At 37.6% G+C, this 18431-nt stretch overlaps 1 protein-coding gene across 5 annotated transcripts in view; it reads left to right on the top strand.

Annotated features, from left to right (window-relative positions):
• The window catches only part of FRY (FRY microtubule binding protein), a 220719-nt gene that overhangs the window by 154750 nt on the left and 47538 nt on the right, over positions 1 to 18431 (top strand). For all 5 annotated transcript variants that reach the window (XM_058839060.1, XM_058839069.1, XM_058839052.1 and 2 more), the window contains 10 exons: positions 185 to 284; positions 587 to 758; positions 2490 to 2746; positions 3119 to 3265; positions 6606 to 6774; positions 7542 to 7632; positions 10115 to 10197; positions 13387 to 13537; positions 14093 to 14196; positions 17604 to 17789. In XM_058839060.1, the coding sequence (XP_058695043.1) occupies positions 185 to 284; positions 587 to 758; positions 2490 to 2746; positions 3119 to 3265; positions 6606 to 6774; positions 7542 to 7632; positions 10115 to 10197; positions 13387 to 13537; positions 14093 to 14196; positions 17604 to 17789 (1460 nt within the window). The remainder of the gene's footprint in view (positions 1 to 184; positions 285 to 586; positions 759 to 2489; positions 2747 to 3118; positions 3266 to 6605; positions 6775 to 7541; positions 7633 to 10114; positions 10198 to 13386; positions 13538 to 14092; positions 14197 to 17603; positions 17790 to 18431) is intronic.

Genomic DNA, 18431 nt, shown 5'->3' with positions numbered 1-18431 from the left:
TCACCAGATGGTCCTTTGATCAAGCAGTGTGTATTCATAAGAGCTCCCTTTCCCATGTTCTGATGGTAGAAGAGAAAAAAAGAAAGATGAAATTCTCTTTAGACTGTATTACAGAGAAAATCAGAGTGAATATAATCTGCATTCCTCACCAGCATTCACAAAAATGTTCTGTTTATTCTTCTAGGAACTATCCTTTTGATATTGTGACGCTTTTAAATTTGGTGCTGTTCAAGGCATCTGACACCAACAGAGAGATTTATGAAATTTCCATGCAACTTATGCAGGCATGTATCACCTACTTATTTTTTCTTCCTATCCTTGGAGACTTTTTTGGTGAACTTCTTATAAAGTACTGTTATTTGCACATGAGTTTTGTTTTGAAAATAAACAATTCATTTTGCCTTGGCTATAAAAACTTACACTAACTTTATATAAAAATGAATGTTATAGTGTCTTTCATCTTCGGAGCATATACTCTGAAACATACAGAGCATTCTCTGATAGCTAAACTTCAAATGCTGCTATTTCCTGATTTAATGAGTTTTTATTGTCTCATTCCTTTTTTTTTCTCTTTTGTCTTTTATAGATCCTTGAATCAAAGCTTTTTGTTTATTCAAAAAAGGTAGCTGAGCAAAGACCAGGCAGTATCTTGTATGGGACACATGGTCCATTGCCACCTCTTTACAGTGTCTCACTTGCCCTTCTTTCATATGAACTAGCAAGGATGTATCCTGAACTTACCCTTCCACTTTTTTCAGGTACTTATATTTATTTGACTTTCTATCTCCTTTACGTTTTTGTGCAAATGTTGGACAGCTACCATTTTGAACCACAGTTCTGTTTATAAATTTAGCTTGACCTGTTTTTATTCTGGTTCAGGTCAAATCAGATTTGGAATACAATATATATTTCCTAGAGGTACTCACACAAAGTACAGAATTCTTCCTCCTTGGGGATTCTGTGCCACTTATGTGATCTTAGGGCAACTTTGAAATTACAAGTGCCCTGAATGAGTTAAAATGACATTGGCAAACTCTCCTATGATGGGTTCTTATGTGATTCTTCTTACGCATGGATTTACATAGATCACACTTGTGAGGATATATTTCTTCATTTTATATAAATGTGACTTGAGCTTTGGGCAGATGGATTGCCTGTGTCCAGTTCTACCCATGATTCAAATCACTCTGACTGATCTCTACCTTCTGTTATTTGCCACATCTGCATGTCTAACCTTTTTTAATTTTATCAGAAATACATATTTTCAGGATTACTGAGAAAAATGTTAAAGAGTGAGATCTGCAGGAGCACAATTCAGAATATGCCCACTGTGAGGCCATTCCTGGGAGCAGTGGTGTTTTGAGACCTATCTTTAATCAATCTTATGTGTTGTTCTAGTTTTTAAATAACAGAATGCAAAAGTCTGTAATCGTGGGAATTTTTACTGGCTCTTAAAATCCCTTTCTGTTGTTTTTACTCAGTCTGTAGGGGCTGGAGGGAGGGTAATGGAACAATACATCACCCTTACATTTCTCAGTGCCCAAGATACCATGAGTTATAAATAACTGGTGTAGGGAAATTCTGATGGCTCATTTGTCATTAAGCTAATGCTGTTCACTGTCTCTGTTATTGTCTACTCATGTTGCTGTAACAACTGTATCATTCAAAAAAATCTCAGATATACAGGATATTACAGTCCAAGTGAGACATCCTTTCTGTACATCTAGAATCATAAGGAAGACAGAACAGTGTGTGTCTTCATGATTTTTAAAACCAGGCAGTGAGTGAAAAAAAGGAAATGCTTGCTCTACTGATTTTACTGAAGAATTCTGGCAAAGAGAGATAATGTGGTTCACTTTGGCAGGAAGCTGTGTTTCTTATCCCAGATTTTCCAAATCCCTTTTCCTTACAGTGCCAGTTCCTTTTTTTGAAAGCTATATAAAGTTCTGTATACAAGCATACCTGAACTGACAGCCAGCTGTGAATTTTATAGACATTCCCACAGGAAGTAGGATCCCAATATATGCAAGATGTTTTTTGTAAACTCAGTATAATAAATGCCTTATTATTTAAAGTATAGCTTAGAAACCTGGAGGCAAGTGAGGCATTTGTAATCTGCAGAACACTTTTATATATTCTCCAGAAGCTCTTGGAATTCTAGAGTAACCACCAGTAACTGAATTATCCTTTCTCCTCTTTATTGACATCCACCTCACTAAATACATAACATGGCACAGTAACAAGTACTGTTTCTAAGCCCAGACTGAGTTAGTTATTTTAGACACAAGCCATGAAAATTGCTTGCTATTATTGAACATTAATTCCATGTCTCTCTTGAGGAAACTCAAGAACATGTTTTGTATGCTTGTGGTGTGCAAGGTAAAAATCATCAAGCAGTCTAACAAACATCAGAAATGTGACTTAAACAGTGTATTTATGGTTTCCATCATAAATAAATATGTTGTCCTTATCAACTCTTACTGTTTTAGAGGTAAGCCAGCGATTTCCAACAACACATCCAAATGGAAGACAGATCATGCTTACCTATCTGCTACCATGGCTTCATAATATTGAACTTGTAGACAACAGACTGCTCCTCCCTGGCTCAAGCCCTACCACTCCAGAGGATGAACTGAAGGACAAGGATGGGGAAATAGCAGTCACAAGTGGACTAAAAGGCAATGGCTGGGGCTCACCTGAGGCCACCTCCCTGGTTCTTAATAATCTCATGTATATGACAGCCAAGGTAAAAAAACAAATCTAACAAAGAAACTAACCTGTAAAACTTTTGTTTCTTCCTGCCAGTACCAGAAATTTTACACTAGAACAGTCTGTACCAATCAAGGAAAACTTGCTTAATTTTAGGACTACTTTTTGAATTTACAGTCCTCAAGACTTTTATTTTCTCTTATGATTTAACTCCTTCTGTGGATCAGAACCTAAATAGTTTTAAATGGAGTTTACACTCTGAAATATGTCAAGCAGCTTTTTAAAATACTGTTTTGTAACTTTTTACAGCATTTCACTGTGTTTTTGTGTGAGAAAATGTTCTAAAAGAACATGCTTTAGTTTGGAAGTTTGCATATTTCAAAGAATGTATGCCTATGATTCTTTGCAGTATGGAGATGAAATTCCTGGACCAGAGATGGAAAATGTCTGGAATGCTTTGGCCAACAATGAAAAATGGAGTAACAACCTTAGGATAACACTGCAGTTCCTCATTAGTTTATGTGGTGTTAGCAGCGATACCATTCTTTTACCCTATGTAAGTCTTTGCACTTTATTTACTGCTGATTACAGGTTGTAGTGAATAAAACAGCTATTTCCTGCAGAAAATTAATTTTTGTATCAAAACCAAGAAATACCAACATACTCCCTAACACACTGTACAAAATTAAATGGCAGGAATGAAAGTGCCAGGAAACTGAAATTTAAAAAAAGAAATTGAGTAGTTCAAATCTCAGCCTGCACCTGCAGAATACACCCCATTGCAAGTGAGAGATGGGTTTCTTTCAAGCAAAGAGAAACTTTGCATGTCTGTGAATGGGGACAGTAACAGAGACTGGCCATAAATTTCCAGAAAATGCTACATCCTTTTCTTTAGCAGACTAGAGCTTTTTGTGGGATATCTCGAGAGAGAAGATAGTTAACCTTTATAAGCTCCTTACTATATCAACTTCTGCCTCTGCTTTAGTGTCATAAATTATCTAACAGTTGCTGCAATATGCAATTCAAACTGTGCTGGATATTGTTATTATTCAACTTAAAATAAAATCAAGGCTGTCTGAGAAAACCAGGCTACTTCCATTCCCATGATCCTTATTTCTCAGTTGCTGAGTGAAACAGAATCTAAATTTAGTGAATTTTCCAGCCCAATTGCAATATGTTGTTTTATTAGTTAGCCTCTTTCCATTTCTTTCCCTGAAATAAATATGAAATTACTATTAATGTGGTGAAATTTATCTAAGAAACCTCATAAATTTATATCATTTATAGTTGCTGAAATAATAGTTTGCCCAAAGTGTTTATGATGACTGTTATGCATGTTAGAATACAGAAAATAAAGAAGTCCATAAAAATCTTCAAAATGTTGTTGTTGTACCATAGGCATCCTGTTTGTTTCCTTTCATTTGTCGAGTCTATATTCTCAAGTCAATGTATATATATATGCCTGGCTAATCAGAAGTAGAAAAATTTGAAAGTGGAATTTGTATAAGAACAAGCTCAAGGTTTATATGAAAGGAAGATAAAGGGATTTATCTGAAATAAGATCTTTCCCTCAGTTGTTACACTGTTTCCATTCAGTGTTGACCATGCTTTGAGCAGGAGGTTAGATGCGAGACTTCCCATCTTCCAACCTGCCTCATCCTCCAACCTGTGAGAGATTTGGGATTAGGCTCAAAGGTTGTCTCCGTCTGTGTTGGCAGAGAGCAAGTGGAAATCACCCGTTAGAGATAAAACAGAAAATGAGGGCTGTTACCCTCATTTCTGGCAGTTTACAAAAGGAACAGGGGCAGTTTTCTGAGAGGAAGGAGTAGTCCTGTGCTGAGTATATGTCTGACTCCTAATGTAGTCTGACTGGAAAAGCCTGATAGCCCTGTCACCTCTTGCCCAGGAGCCCCTCACATACCTTATCCCCAAACCAGATACTTGCCAAGCCAAAGCTTTCCGCACCTCCTTTTTCCCTAACTGTTGCCATCCCACAACTCTGAGCAGCCTTTCTTCAAAACCCCTCCACCCTCACTTCTTTATTCAAATTCTTTTTTTGCCTCAAAGTCTTGGTTTTCACAGTCCTGTCCTCCTCCAGGACAGTACAGTCCTCTTACTTCAGGAAGAGAGCTATCTGTTCTGATATCCCCAGCTTCATCTGCTCAGCATCTCCTTGTTTGCCTGTGGGGCTTTCCTGGGCTTCTCATGGCTGGTGGCAGCAGCAGCTGACAAGGTTCCCTGTTTTCTACCACCCAATTAGTCTGTGTTTTGTAATGTTAAAAGTCTGATTCTCAGATTTTGCAGAATCTGAAAAAGTTTTTTAGCTTCCGTGGGAAGCCTGACTGTGCTTATGAGTCACTCCTTCACTGATAGCTTTGTCTGGAGAGGAAAATACACTGGTCTTATCACATGCATCTGCTCAGTGTTTTGCTAATGCCCTGGAGTTTATAGATAAGAAATCCTGCCTAACTTTGTTAACTACTACACAAGACTGCTGATATTATAAACATGTGTCTTCCATTATCATGTAGATAACAGACACATGTTAGCAAATAAAGATCATTTGGACAGCTTATCAACAGTGTTCCAGGTCACCTGGGCTTAAAAGACCACAGAGCTGTAGGCTTGCCAGTTTACCCATCTCCTTTAGGAGCCCCCTGTGCCCCAGGGCAGTCACCAGCTGCTCTGTGCCTTCGGCCATCTGTTCTCTCTGTGTGGGTGCAAGCCAAAAGCGTGCCTGACTCACATTTTTTATTTTTTTTTTATCATCTAAATTAATTGTTTTGTCTCTTATGTTTCCTTTAAGCATTTTTTACCAGTGCCCCAGTACAAATTGCTGAGCTGTCCATTCTTTCACATAATGTACTGAAAGATTTCTTAGAGTATTTACAGTTCAGAAACCTCTTCAGCAGAGACTCTGTGTTGTGAACGTGACCCCTTCAATGGTGAGAGAAGCTGAAAGTGGCACTGTGAGCCCAACCAGAAATGAGCCTCGGGAAGAAGATGGATTTGTCTCTGGAAAGTCCCTGGGAAATTTTTAGCTCAGTAGAGTAAAGCAGACTTTACATATGTGCATTTTCTCTAAGGAAAAAAAAATTAAATAAAGGGAAAGAGAAGCAGTAAGAAAGTTATTTTAGTGGAAGTATTTAAAAGTATAAGAACAGCAATATTTGTGAGGCCAATGGGTAATTCACTCTAATATATTAGCTCCACTATAAGCATCTGTTTAGGAACATCTTTAAAAACAAGCAGGCAAGCACAGAGAGATATTCCCCATATGGTCTCTCACCTCCAGCAGTTTATGAATCAAGTGATTTTGAGCTGGGGAGAGTCTCTGCTTTTAATAGTGATCAGGGATTTTTTCCTCAAGAATTCAGCTAAATTTGGTCTCAGTATCTCAACAATCCTCACTGCTGCAGTGCAGGTTTGAGATCTTATTAAAAGATTTATAGAAATTTCCAGCATTTCTATAAATGATACTCAGATTTTTCAAATCAGGATACATGAAGTCTGTATACGTAATTGCTCTGCCTTTCTTCAATTTGCTATTACTTAGCTTACAGATACAAGTAGCAGCTCAAAGCCTGGCTTACTTTTTGTGGCCACAGCTACACTTTTCTAGATGTGCATGTTAAATAGTTATATACATAAACAATTTGTCGTGAATGGTAAGCAAAAACTTCAAAGTAATTAAATCATAGAGTCAGTCTGCTGGGAAAATGATCTCGATGTCCAAGTGAGAAGTTTCATTTCCCTATGAACTGTATGTGGTTATGGTGTCTGTCCAGGAACAACACTTGTATTCTAGAGCATTTCAGTACTGCAGTGTGACATTCATTGATTTCTTTGGAAATTCACTTTAGTCAGAGTTTAACAACTGTTCTTTTCTTCCACAGATAAAGAAGGTTGCAATATATCTGTGTCGCAATAACACTATTCAGACAATGGAAGAACTTCTTTTTGAGCTGCAGCAAACAGACCCAGTGAACCCCATAGTCCAACATTGTGATAATCCTCCATTTTATCGTTTTGCTGCCAGTAACAAAGCCTCAGCTGCAGCTTCTGGTATGACCTGAATGTGGTTTTTTTTACGCTCTCCGAGTCTTTTGAGTCTTCATCTCTTTGTAAAAAACAATCTCTTACTTTTGCATCCATTCAGACCTCTGTACATAAAGTACAAGTTTCAGGGTCGTGTTGCGTGTCTGCATTACAGATCTTTTTAATCCCTAATGATGTATATGCTTTGTTAACATGTGCCTTAATTATCTCAACTATTTTAATAGCATATTACCAATATTTGATGCTGTTCAGAATTCTGCCACTCTTCAGAAAACTCTACTCTCTAGTGTATGTTTTATTCAGAACAAGAAATCATCATTAATGTGGTGAACACAGTAGACACATCAAGCAGAGCTTCCTGAAAATTGAGAGCCTTAACAGTGTGGCAGTTCTGTTTTGAAAGGCCTAATGCCATTTTCCAAGCTGCAGTAGTTAAATACACTTAATAACCAACCCCACATTTAACCTGGTAGATGTTTTGCCAAATCCTTGAAAAGCAATAGACTGTGTCTCTTGAGCATGAGCTTAGTTTAAGGAGTAGAAGACCATCATTCTGTTAATCTACTTCTCAAAGCATGTGAACTTTACACCATCTAGCCATGGAAGCAGGTCCTGGTTTGTAGAAGTGTTCATTCATTCATATGTGCGAGTACTTGAAGGATGGTCACTTTGACTGTAGCTGCTAAAAAACTCTGTAAGTTATGGGCTTTTATGGCTTTGCAGATGCTGTCTGCTGCATGTAACAGGTGTTCTTATTCACATCTCATATACAGGAACCACCTCCAGCAGTAACACTGTTGTAGCTGGCCAAGATAGTTTTCCTGACGCAGAGGAGAACAGAGTGGTGAAGGAGACTGATGAAAGGTTTGTGGCTTGGGGTTTCTTCCTTCAAAATGTATGTGTTTTCCTAGGCTGAGGGCAAGATGTTGGACAAAGTTCTGCATTGCACTGTGAGGAACTCCGGTGCTCAGATTGATCCTGAGTAGCGTTATCCAAGTATGCATAATATTTTATTAAAAAAAGCTATTCTCATAATTCCAGTTCCTGACTCTTGTTTAATTGTAAAGGAACAACTGTTAAACCTACATTCAATGAATTGTGCTAAGTAGGTCATGTTTTTATAGGAACTATCTGCAAAGGTGAAAGAAAAGAATAGGAATGTGCACCAAATAATGATTACTAAAATCATTACAAAAAATCAGATTTGATCACACAGTTTGATTTCATGGACAATGAGTAAAATTTAGTTTGCAGATTTATATCAGTGATTGCAAGGACACCTCCTTTGTCTGGATGAAATTATTTATAGAGGACAGCTATGGAAAATAACTTGCTTATAAATTATATATTCAGTTTAGACTTCTGCTACTTATGGTCCATACTGACAAATGACAAATGAATAAATGCAAAGCCTCAGGGCCGTCAGATCCTAGAGCAGAGACATACAGATTGTTTCTCTCACAGAAATGCTCTTAGTTTTTCAAGAGAACTTTGGACAATTTATAAAAACATCTGTTAGTTAGTGTATTTACATTAGTCACTGATAGTCACTAATATCTCTTCAGTAGTCCAACCCTCCTTCCCTGAGGTTCAGGGCTTAGAGATAATTATGTGAGCAGAGGTACCTTTCTGTACTTCCAAACTTTTTCATTGCTTGCTCTCTCCATGTTACAAACAAGAGTAGCATTTTGTCAGGTTAGTTATATGTGTCCACTAATTTAAATGTAAGTAAAAAATGGCACTCGGTGCTAAGTTTCAAGCTGATAGTAAAACAGATTCAACTCTAAGTGATATTTGTCAACATATGCACTGGAAATGTACTTAAAAGGATAATAAAACCATTTTTTCCTCTGAATTTTTATGATTCCTTACATGAATGTTTATGGCTGCATAGCTTTAAGATAAACTTTTATTCAGTTGATTTACAGGCAAGCTGAGCAAACATCTCTTACAGTAGTTCAAGTCAGGATTTCTTGTCTTATATAAGTTTTAAATATGACTCTGAAAAGGCTTTTAGGCTTCAGATCTGCCAGAGACTTTATGATAAAAATGAAAGGAAAATTACGAAGGTCTGATATTGGTATTCAGGATCCTGCTGAAAGGCACCTCAGAAGAAAATGGAAAATAATTTGCCTGAACTCATTGCTGGCATTTATGTTACCAAAGCTGGCTGTAAGTGCATCTGCATGTCAAAACCAGTGTGTCAGTCTTAGAATGTCCATTAATATTGGCTTCATACGCCAGAACATACGAAATAATGAGGGTCATAGATAGAATACCATGTGTTGAATGGTTCACAATGCTTTTTTGTCAACTGCACAAGGAATTTATTGCATGCTAATGAGATACACATGCTTTGTAAACAGTGTAGTATGCTTTACTATATTACAAACAGTGTAGTATGTTGATGTATAGTGAAACACCCTGCACTAAGGTATGTTCACATTAGTAAGAAATTTCATTGAATTTTGTATAGAAAATCTTCAGTCTTGTCTTGTTTGATCCATGGTTATTTGCAATCAGTTTCCTAGTTTTTCAGGAAAGGTGATGTTTTTAGATCATCACAACTGTGTGAGCTGTCAGTATGGTTCCTCTCATTCCACCTCATTCCTGATTACCCTGAGAAAACAAGGTGGAGGAAGTCAAAAGAGATCACCAGGAAAAGTCAGCTTAGCATGAATCTGTGGCAGATTTGAGGACAAGTGTGAGCAATTTGCTCTGACTCTATATCCCTTAACTTTTCTATTAGGTCTGCTCTGGCATTTGCTGGATTCTCCTCTTGAAGGGTCATCCACTATAGTTTTTTCCTGCTTGGTACTGGTGCAGGCTCAGCTTTGGACTATCCAGTCAGTCACAGAATCACAAAATATTCTGAGCTGGAAGAGACCCACAAGGATCATGGGGTCCAGCTCTGAAGTGAATGGCCCATATGGAGATTGAACCCACAGCCTTGGCATTTTTAGCACTGTGCTTTGAGAGCATTATCAGTTTGGCAGGATTTTCCCCGTGTACATGATCTGTGGCAAATAATAGCTATGAATAGTTTATATCTCAGATCATCCTTAGCAGTTTCTTCCTTCAAAAAAATCTAACATTTGCAGCATAAGAGTTTTCCTTTGCTAATTTTAAAGCCTTGTGATACAGGAGCACACTGCTAGAACTTCTCAGTAACTGGCTGCAAAAATGTTTTGTGGAAAGAATCAGCATTACATTCATTTGTTGTCTACTCCTATGTGAAAGTGAATGCTTAAGGAAATGCCTTTTTTTTTTAGGGTAAACATAAAGTCCACATGATTAATGTCAGTCTGTGTTTTTAACGAAGATTTTTTTTTTCTTGTATTTGAAGGTTCGGTAATGTCATTAGAGCGCATACCCGACTAGAATCGAGGTACAGTAATAGCTCTGGAGGATCTTACGATGATGACAAAAGTAAGTTATATTCAATTTGATGAAATGGTGTTTTGGTTGGAGAGGAAAACATTCTAATGACCAGTGGAGCCTCTCTGTTTAAAGTTCTGTATAAACAGGAATGTAGCATCGCCATGCAGGGAGTGTCCTTATTTTCCCTCCATACCTTATTTAATTAATTTATTTTTTTTAATCTGGGTTCAGTCTGTTTGAAGGCCAGAGAACTTCACAGAAAGCAGCAGCAGCAGAGAATCTTCCAGAGAGTAAGGCATTGGGCCTTTCATACATGGCAAGGCAAAAGACTTGTAAGAGCATTAGAGCAAGTACTTTGAGTTGTGCCATTTGGCAATATATCCCTCCAGATCAAGTGCTGTTATATGAGCATGAAAAGAGGCTCAGGAGTTTTCAAATATGAGATCTTATCTCCTCATTAGCTTTTATCTGCTCTCTGTAACCAGTTTCTGGCTGCACTGTGCAAACGTGTGTTAGAGGGGAGATGAGCCTCCTGAGCATTCTTCTTGTTCTTTATGTTCTTTATTTAGTATTTCTACTAAATTGGCTGGAAATGGTCACTGGTTCTCAGCAGAGATTCCAAAGAAAACCAGTTAACTATTGAACAACAGTGCAAAACTGGGGAGTTGGATGATTTGACTTAATTTCTGGAGTGCATTCAATTTACGGTTTTTGGCTAGGCCCTAACCAAATGTAAAAAAGGCAAGATCTTGTTATTGACTTTCATCACTGGCTTATTAAAGCCAGGTCAAGTACTATATTGGCCATAATATCTTGGTTTGGTATTACAGACACCATTTTGGAACAGTATTTTGACATAGAAAGTAAAGATTTTATGCATTTTTTAATCCAAGTAATTTTTGGCAATACTCTCCTGCAAAATATGCAAAGACTGTAAAATACAATACGATAGGATAATTTAATGTACACCAACAACTACTATTCATAATTATGAAGCACAGTATCAACGAAATATTGTGTATATAAAAACTCCAGAGTTTAAATACATAAGAAAGTGTGCAACATCTCAAACTCAGTGGGATTTAGTACACCTGCCTTGGATTTTTTTACAGCTTTCTAGTGCTGCAGCTACTTAAAATGCTTCACCAGATGTTAATTGAAGCACTGGTGCTAATCTGATCTGCATGAACATTCTTTCAAGACAGAGCAGCATTTATATTATCAGAACAGCCTTCACAAATATCTGGTTTTGACAAGAGCTTAGAGTGATAAAAGGTTAAAAAATACAGAAGTTTTCTTTGCTCTTTTGGAATGCCTCCTCCAGTGCCCAAATGTTCTTTCCTGCCTGTACCTGCAAGATTTGTAGTACCGTGAATATTTATGCAAAGTGTCCTTCTTACAGGGTTCCTTCAGCAAATATATGAATACCTAGAAGGAAAATAAAATATATTTTACTTACCTACTTACATTTATATAGACTTCTAAAGCAAAAGGAATTTTTATACCTCTTGCCATTCTACGAGAAACATAATGCAACTTCCATTAAAAAGGACAACTTACTCCCTCAGACAGGCAGCCTAGGCTGCAAAGGATTTGGTGCTATGGCTTCTCTCCTCTCTCCAGTCTACTCTAACATTCATGTATTGCTGAGGATATAAATAGGGAACACAGCTCTGCAGCACACAAACCCTTTTGTTCAGGCAAGGCTTGTATATTTACCTTCAAAGTGCTGCTTTTTTTTTTTTTCTCAGTCTGCATATAAACCCGTGAAAATATAAGTGAGGATCTAGGTCTTGGTGTGAACTTCATGAAGCACTTTTCTGTGAAACACTTAAATTGGTAGAAATAAGTGGCTTCTGTGCAGTGCTTTTTCTTGAAAAACATCTGGCAAACATTATCTGGTTAATTCTTAGAAGAAGAATATGTGAAAATGCCATACTTTGATATATTATTAAGTCATTTTATTCTTTTTTTTCTGTAACTAATCATCCTCCAGAGAATCTAAGTAGATATCTAAATCACAAAGATACAAAGTGTTCCTTTCAAGACCAGCACTTAAGAATGGGAGTTACGAAGTTGGCATTTTAGAAATAATTGGAGAAGCAGCTACTGCATTTAAAGTCTTCTGAAGATCTGGAAATCTGAAGATGTTTTTCTAAAATAAGTGATGCACAGTATAAAAATCCAGCTCTGATACTTTTGTGGGCATCAGAACAGCTTTGTTTCCCGTGGGAAAGATGACAAGCATCAGCTTAAAAAAAAAAAAAAAAAAAAAAAAAGAAAAGGAAAATGGTGAGCGTTTCAAGCTTACCTAAAATACAAGAGCGTAACAAAACAAACAAGAAAACAAACAAATGAAGACACAAAAAGAAGGAACAGAACAAAAAATAACACTCACTAAAAATTCATAAAGGGTAATGTTTGAATGTATGTCAGAAACAGATCTAGAAAGGATATTTTCCATGGCAGGGTATCACAGACTGTCAGACCTCAGAAATAAAAACTGAACAGTGAGAAAATTGAGAGGAATTAGAGGTAACAAAATACAGGAGAGATGAACGAAATTGTGCAGCTGAGACAAGACAGAAAGTGGTGGAAATAACTTATTTGACCCACATCATTGCAGATAAACAGGTGGAAGAAGAAACCCCTATGCTCATTAACAAAGCAGCTGTCACACTAAAGCAAAATTAAATACAACCTTGAGAAATTCAAGATATAATTCATCCCTGTTGAAAAAAAATTACCCTTAAGATGTTTTTTGCATTCCTTATGCCTCCTTGCCAATTCAGGACATTTAACTTCTGCCTTTGTAGCATCGCTCAGCAGGGCACTGGTGAGGAGTTGCAAGAATGTGTCACTGGTACTCACTCCTTGCAGCAGATGGCTTCTGACAGCAGCTTTGTTGGCTGAACTTTTCCCTCATTTTCAAGAGAAAGTCTGTTGCTTGGTGCTTTGTGATTTGGATCCAAAGCTACTAAGTGACAGCAGGGATTCAGCTGCCGCTCCTACCATTCAGTGCTGTCTGCCTGGAATCTCTTTAATTTCCAGCAGCATGAAAGAGGGATTAAAAATGCATCACTTGTTATTGAACACAGGAATTTGCAAACCTCATGGCATCACATTGCTCCAAACAGCTGAACTCATATGTTAGCATAAAATCTATTTTAATATTTCGCAAAAATAGGTAACCAGACTTGAGTTTTATGCACTTTTTTTGAATGCTTTTCCATGCAGATGATCCTGTTTCTCCATATACAAGTTGGTTATTGAATATTGTTGAAACCAAACAGCCACATCCCCTGCCCATGCCGTACAATGGAGGATGTTGGGCACCACTTGTGGACTATCTCCCAGAAACCATCACACCCCGAGGACCCCTTCATAGGTGAGCAGTTTCTCATTCTGACATTTCAGACAATGAGATGCTTCCTCTTAGTAGCTGCCCGACACCAATCCAACTGTCTCACCACTCAGAACATCTGAAAATCATACATTTCTGCTGATTTCCAGTGCAAAAATCAACATGCAGTGAAAGCTCACAATTCTACCAGATTTCTACCAGAAAGCCTATTTACAATGTAGGACATCACTGATAAGAATAGGACTGATGAAGCAACTGAAACAGAAAAGGAAAATTTCTTTTTCCCAGGCCTCTGTGCATGTTATTCATAGCACTTTGATCTTTTATTTTAACTAGGCCATGCATATTCTGAAAAATCCTCTTTTATATAATTTGTATTGGCAATAATAGGGCTTTTGTCAGTAATGGATACTTGTTGGCTTGATACTGTAACTAAAGTGCTTCAGCATTAATTGTATTGAGAAGAAATGCTACAAATCTGAAAGCGTATAGATTGTGTATTTCTTCAGAACTAGGCATCCTGTTTGTGCTTTCCCATTTCCAAGAGGTTTGAAACTGATGCTGTGATTTAACTTCCAGGTGCAATATTGCTGTTATCTTCATGACTGAGATGGTAGTGGATCACAGTGTGAGAGAAGATTGGGCTCTTCACCTCCCTTTATTGCTACATGCTCTCTTTTTAGGTAAGGCCAACAGAACAAGAAAGAAAGTATAAATGTACTCCCTCCTTTTACTTTCATTTTTCTGAAGATATAGAACTGTGTGTCTTACATGTTTTGTGATTTCCTCCCTCCACCCTAAAAGAAAAAGCCCAAGGCAGTCACAGTCTGTAATTAGTCTCAAAAGTTTGAAGTTTTTGAGTATTTTGGCCAACCTCACCCAAATTTGAGAGATATGTAGAAATTTGAAGATGAATGACTTCCTAAAATATCTCTATAAAAATGTGTGGCATGGCTCCTGCAAGAAAAGGGGGTGAGATTCATGCCTTTGGTTAGTGATGACAGTCTACACATACCTTGGACATGGACCACACACATCTGTGCTGTCTCTTGCCTTTGCAAAAACAGTCTGTAAGAGAGTCAGGATAACTGTACTGCGGAGGTAGCAGGGTTAGGACACAGACCATGGAAAGAAAAGCTTCATTAATTTCACTGCTGATGGAATACTTCATCATCAGTGTGTTCCCTTACGTACCTGAGCACTGAGGCACTGCTTTGTCCCCACTGCTGTGTCTGCTCCTGTGCGTAGCACACTTCATCTGGAGGCTGTTACCTTCCTTGTCCTGCCATTCAATGTTACGAAAAGTGAGTGGCCTAAATTTTTAGCACACAAGGGTATTTAGCATTATAAAGCCATTCCCCAACTTCGTGGCTGATAAATAATAGTGTTCACAAATAAACACAGACAGTTGTGAAATAAATTTCTTATAGCTGAGATCACAGCTCACTTTTTCTTCACTCACCATGGTTACCACTAAGTATTCACGGTCAGTCTGGGAAGAATCTGTTGATCAGCAGGCAAAAAGAGATTAAATCGGGATGTTACAGCACAGTGGTAAAATATGTCGAAGAAGATGCTTGATCTCCTTTACTGCTACTCTGTTACCAACTGTTCTGCTTAAAATTTTTTGATGAAATAGGGTTTTGTATATCAGTACGTTGATTTCACAAGCTTGTAATGAAACACAGGACTAACAAACCAGGACTGTGTTGGATGGGACTCCCAGAGTCTGTTTTGATATGATATTTCACATACATTTGCTTCAAATTTAAACTTACTTTGTGGTTGCCCATAACAACTTCCTCATTCTTTTGTCTGTTTCTGTGAACTTTGTAAGTGTAAGAGGGAGGTGAAAGAGAACTGGTTAATTTTATGGATCAAATCAATAACCCTTAACTGATCAAACAACGTCTTTGCTATGATCTGTAGTAAGTGTGAGAAAACTGTTTGTTATACTTTGAAATTGTCACAAGAATAAAGGAAGAACTTAAGAAGGAGTTGTACAGAGCAGTATGACCACGTCAGTTAAGATGGCTTTAAGGAGCTGTCAGGGAGTCATGTGAATAAACATATGCAGAAATACGTTATGATACTAGTAATCCACTAGAAAAATATCTTTAGTTATTTGTTTATGCAACAAATTTCAAAATAACAGATTTTTAATAAGGAATAAATAGAAATTTATTAATACAATTAAGACAATCCCTTGGCTAAAAAGTCACAATTCTGAAATGTGAAATTAAAATTAAGTGTAACTGGTAACACAATGTAATTGGTTTAGTGGTAACTAAAGTGAGATCGGAGCTTTCAGGCTTCAAGGTCAGTTTCTCTAGAGTTGTTATATCTCCTGTGGAAAAATTTCCTATTCTGTAGTAGAGCACTTGTGATGTTGTAAGGAAGTTATGCCACACATTAGCCAAAGGTATGTATGTAATTAAAAATTAAGTGTTGCTGTCTTGTTGGAATGTAAGCAGGCAGATGCGTCTGACTGAAAAGAAGACTAGAAGGTAGTATGCTGGCTAGATGGAAAGCTGGTATCCTTTGATTTATTGAAAGGTGTGAGAAGATATTAAAATGAAAGAATTTTGCAATATCTGTTTGTTTAATAGGCTATTGAATGGTTTGTAGTACTGTTGGTGAAGCAGGCAGGCAGGCTGCTGGTTTGAACTTGCCTATCTCTGGTGGATGGAAATCACTTTTCTTTAAAATCTCTTTTGCAACCAGTGTGAAATTAGTTGAACAGCTAGACTCCTTTCCCATGGAAATGTGGCCATGTCACAGAAGCTTACCCTCTTTGGAACTCTTACAGGTTAAGGAAAGGACCAGCACTGGACAAGCACAAGGACTGAACTATCCTTTTCACTTCCTAGTTAGCAATAGCAATTCCTGGGCCAATGCTTTCATACAGCCTTGGGGTTTAATAGGACTTCAGCTACAACTGTTGCCAATACAGAATTTGTTTTCAGCTAAAAGACCTTTTCATATCTTTTCAGATGTATGTTACAACAAGGTGGGATAGGTTCATTATCTCCTGGCAGGTGGAAGTGGAATGGAGAAAGGTGAACAGGAGCAGAAACCTTAAGAAGCTGAAATAGGAATGGGCAGGATGGCCACAGCTCTTTTGGAGGCTATTGGGAGATAAATAAGACCAAGGGTCACAGGACCTCCAAAGAATTGCCCTTAGGAACCAAAGGCACAGTGTTCAGACTATGGCAGTATGAGCAGCTTCATTATTGCAGGGCCAACAAGAACCAGCATGGCCAGAGTATATTAGAAAACACCTGACTTGAAAGGTCTGGTGGCTGCTGCCACACAGAGTAATGACGTATTCCTCTTTTTTGGAGAGAAATATATTCTGAGAAGAGAGCAGTTGAAGAAGAAAAAAGTTAACTTTTCAAGCACTGAAACTACTCTAAAACAGAAGCGCGTATGTTTAAGTATACTGCAAGGTACTGAAAGAGAATCCAAATTAAAACAGAACGCAGAAATATCCGTTTCCTTCGTATTTGTAATTTGTGAACTATTCTGGCTGGTTTAGATCTGACAGACAGCAGTAGTGAAAACCAAATCAGTCTTTCACTGCTAGACTTTCAGTTTGAGTTCTGCATCCTGAGGTGGGAACTAATTTCTCATGCTGCTCACTAGTAGTTGAAGTTCTTTTTTGAGTGATTTGTCTGTCAGTTCCTTTTTTAATAAATCAGTACCTGCCTCTTACAGTTTGTACTCACTCTAAGACTGATGTCTGTGCTAGAAAGCCAGATACTGTGGTAAGCAACATAATGACAACCACCATCAAGAATACCTCATTTTTAAAGGTTTTCCGGACCTGTCAAATTAACTGCAGTGAGACAGAATGCATAAAGCTCTACTGCCACTCATTCTTTGTACCTCCTGTGTGGGACCTCAGTCTGGAACCTTAATATACACATGTATTTATGTAACAGCACTGGTAACTATGTCTGGAAATACTACATCTTTTGTTTATTTGCACTGTTGTCGTGAGCTGCCTTGGAATTTTTGCTGTTTCTGGAATGTGATCTTGTTTATTATTACTTCATATTCAGAGATTGCTGTAACCTTTTCTTTTTAGGTCTTGACCATTACCGCCCGGAGGTCTTTGAACACAGTAAAAAGTTACTGCTTCACCTTTTGATTGCGTTATCTTGCAATAACAACTATCAAGCCATTGCATCTGTGCTTCTTCAGACCAGAGAGATGAATGAGACCAAGACTCTGACAGTACAGCCAGCATACTTACCTGAATATCTTTACACAGGTAATGAAGCAAAAGAAGAACACTGTATCATACTGTCAGGTTTTGATAAATCAAAGTAATAAAGTGCCAAATACGAACAGATCCTATTAATACTAATCCACACAAACTACCCTAGGGATGCATACAATTTATTATTAGACAACTTTTCATGATAGTGAGAAAGTTATCTAATGTAAGGCAAAATTTGTAATGTAGTTTTTTAAAATTAATAGGGTTAATAACTTCCTGATTCCCCCCTCAGGGATCCAGAGCTACTTAAATGAGGGCAATCATTCCTCGACCTTAAGAGAAATGAATAAATAATTCTGAGACAGAAAGAGCAGCAAGAATGTGCAGCTCAGATTTTCCATTATAAAGTTAAGTTTCACATGATACACACCCTCCTTTATATCACTGATACATTGCATTGCTGTCCTGAAATCTGTTTCTACATTAGGAGTCTTACTTCAGACTTCTCCTGAGGTCAGTGTTCTATTACTTTTAGCTATTTACCTGTTTTTAAGGAGTTGGTTGGAACCAATTTGTGGAAAGCTGCTAGTTAGATTTACTGTCGTCATATAATATTACTAAAAGCAAGTGTACTGTTCTGTTTTGAAGGAATCACAAAATCAATATAGAGTTGTGGATGAAGGACTAGTTGTG

The sequence above is a fragment of the Poecile atricapillus genome, chromosome 1 (genome assembly GCF_030490865.1).
Source record: "Poecile atricapillus isolate bPoeAtr1 chromosome 1, bPoeAtr1.hap1, whole genome shotgun sequence".
Lineage (NCBI taxonomy): Eukaryota > Metazoa > Chordata > Aves > Passeriformes > Paridae > Poecile > Poecile atricapillus.
Note: the sequence above shows the minus strand (reverse complement) of the source record. Positions and strands in the feature narration are given on the sequence as shown.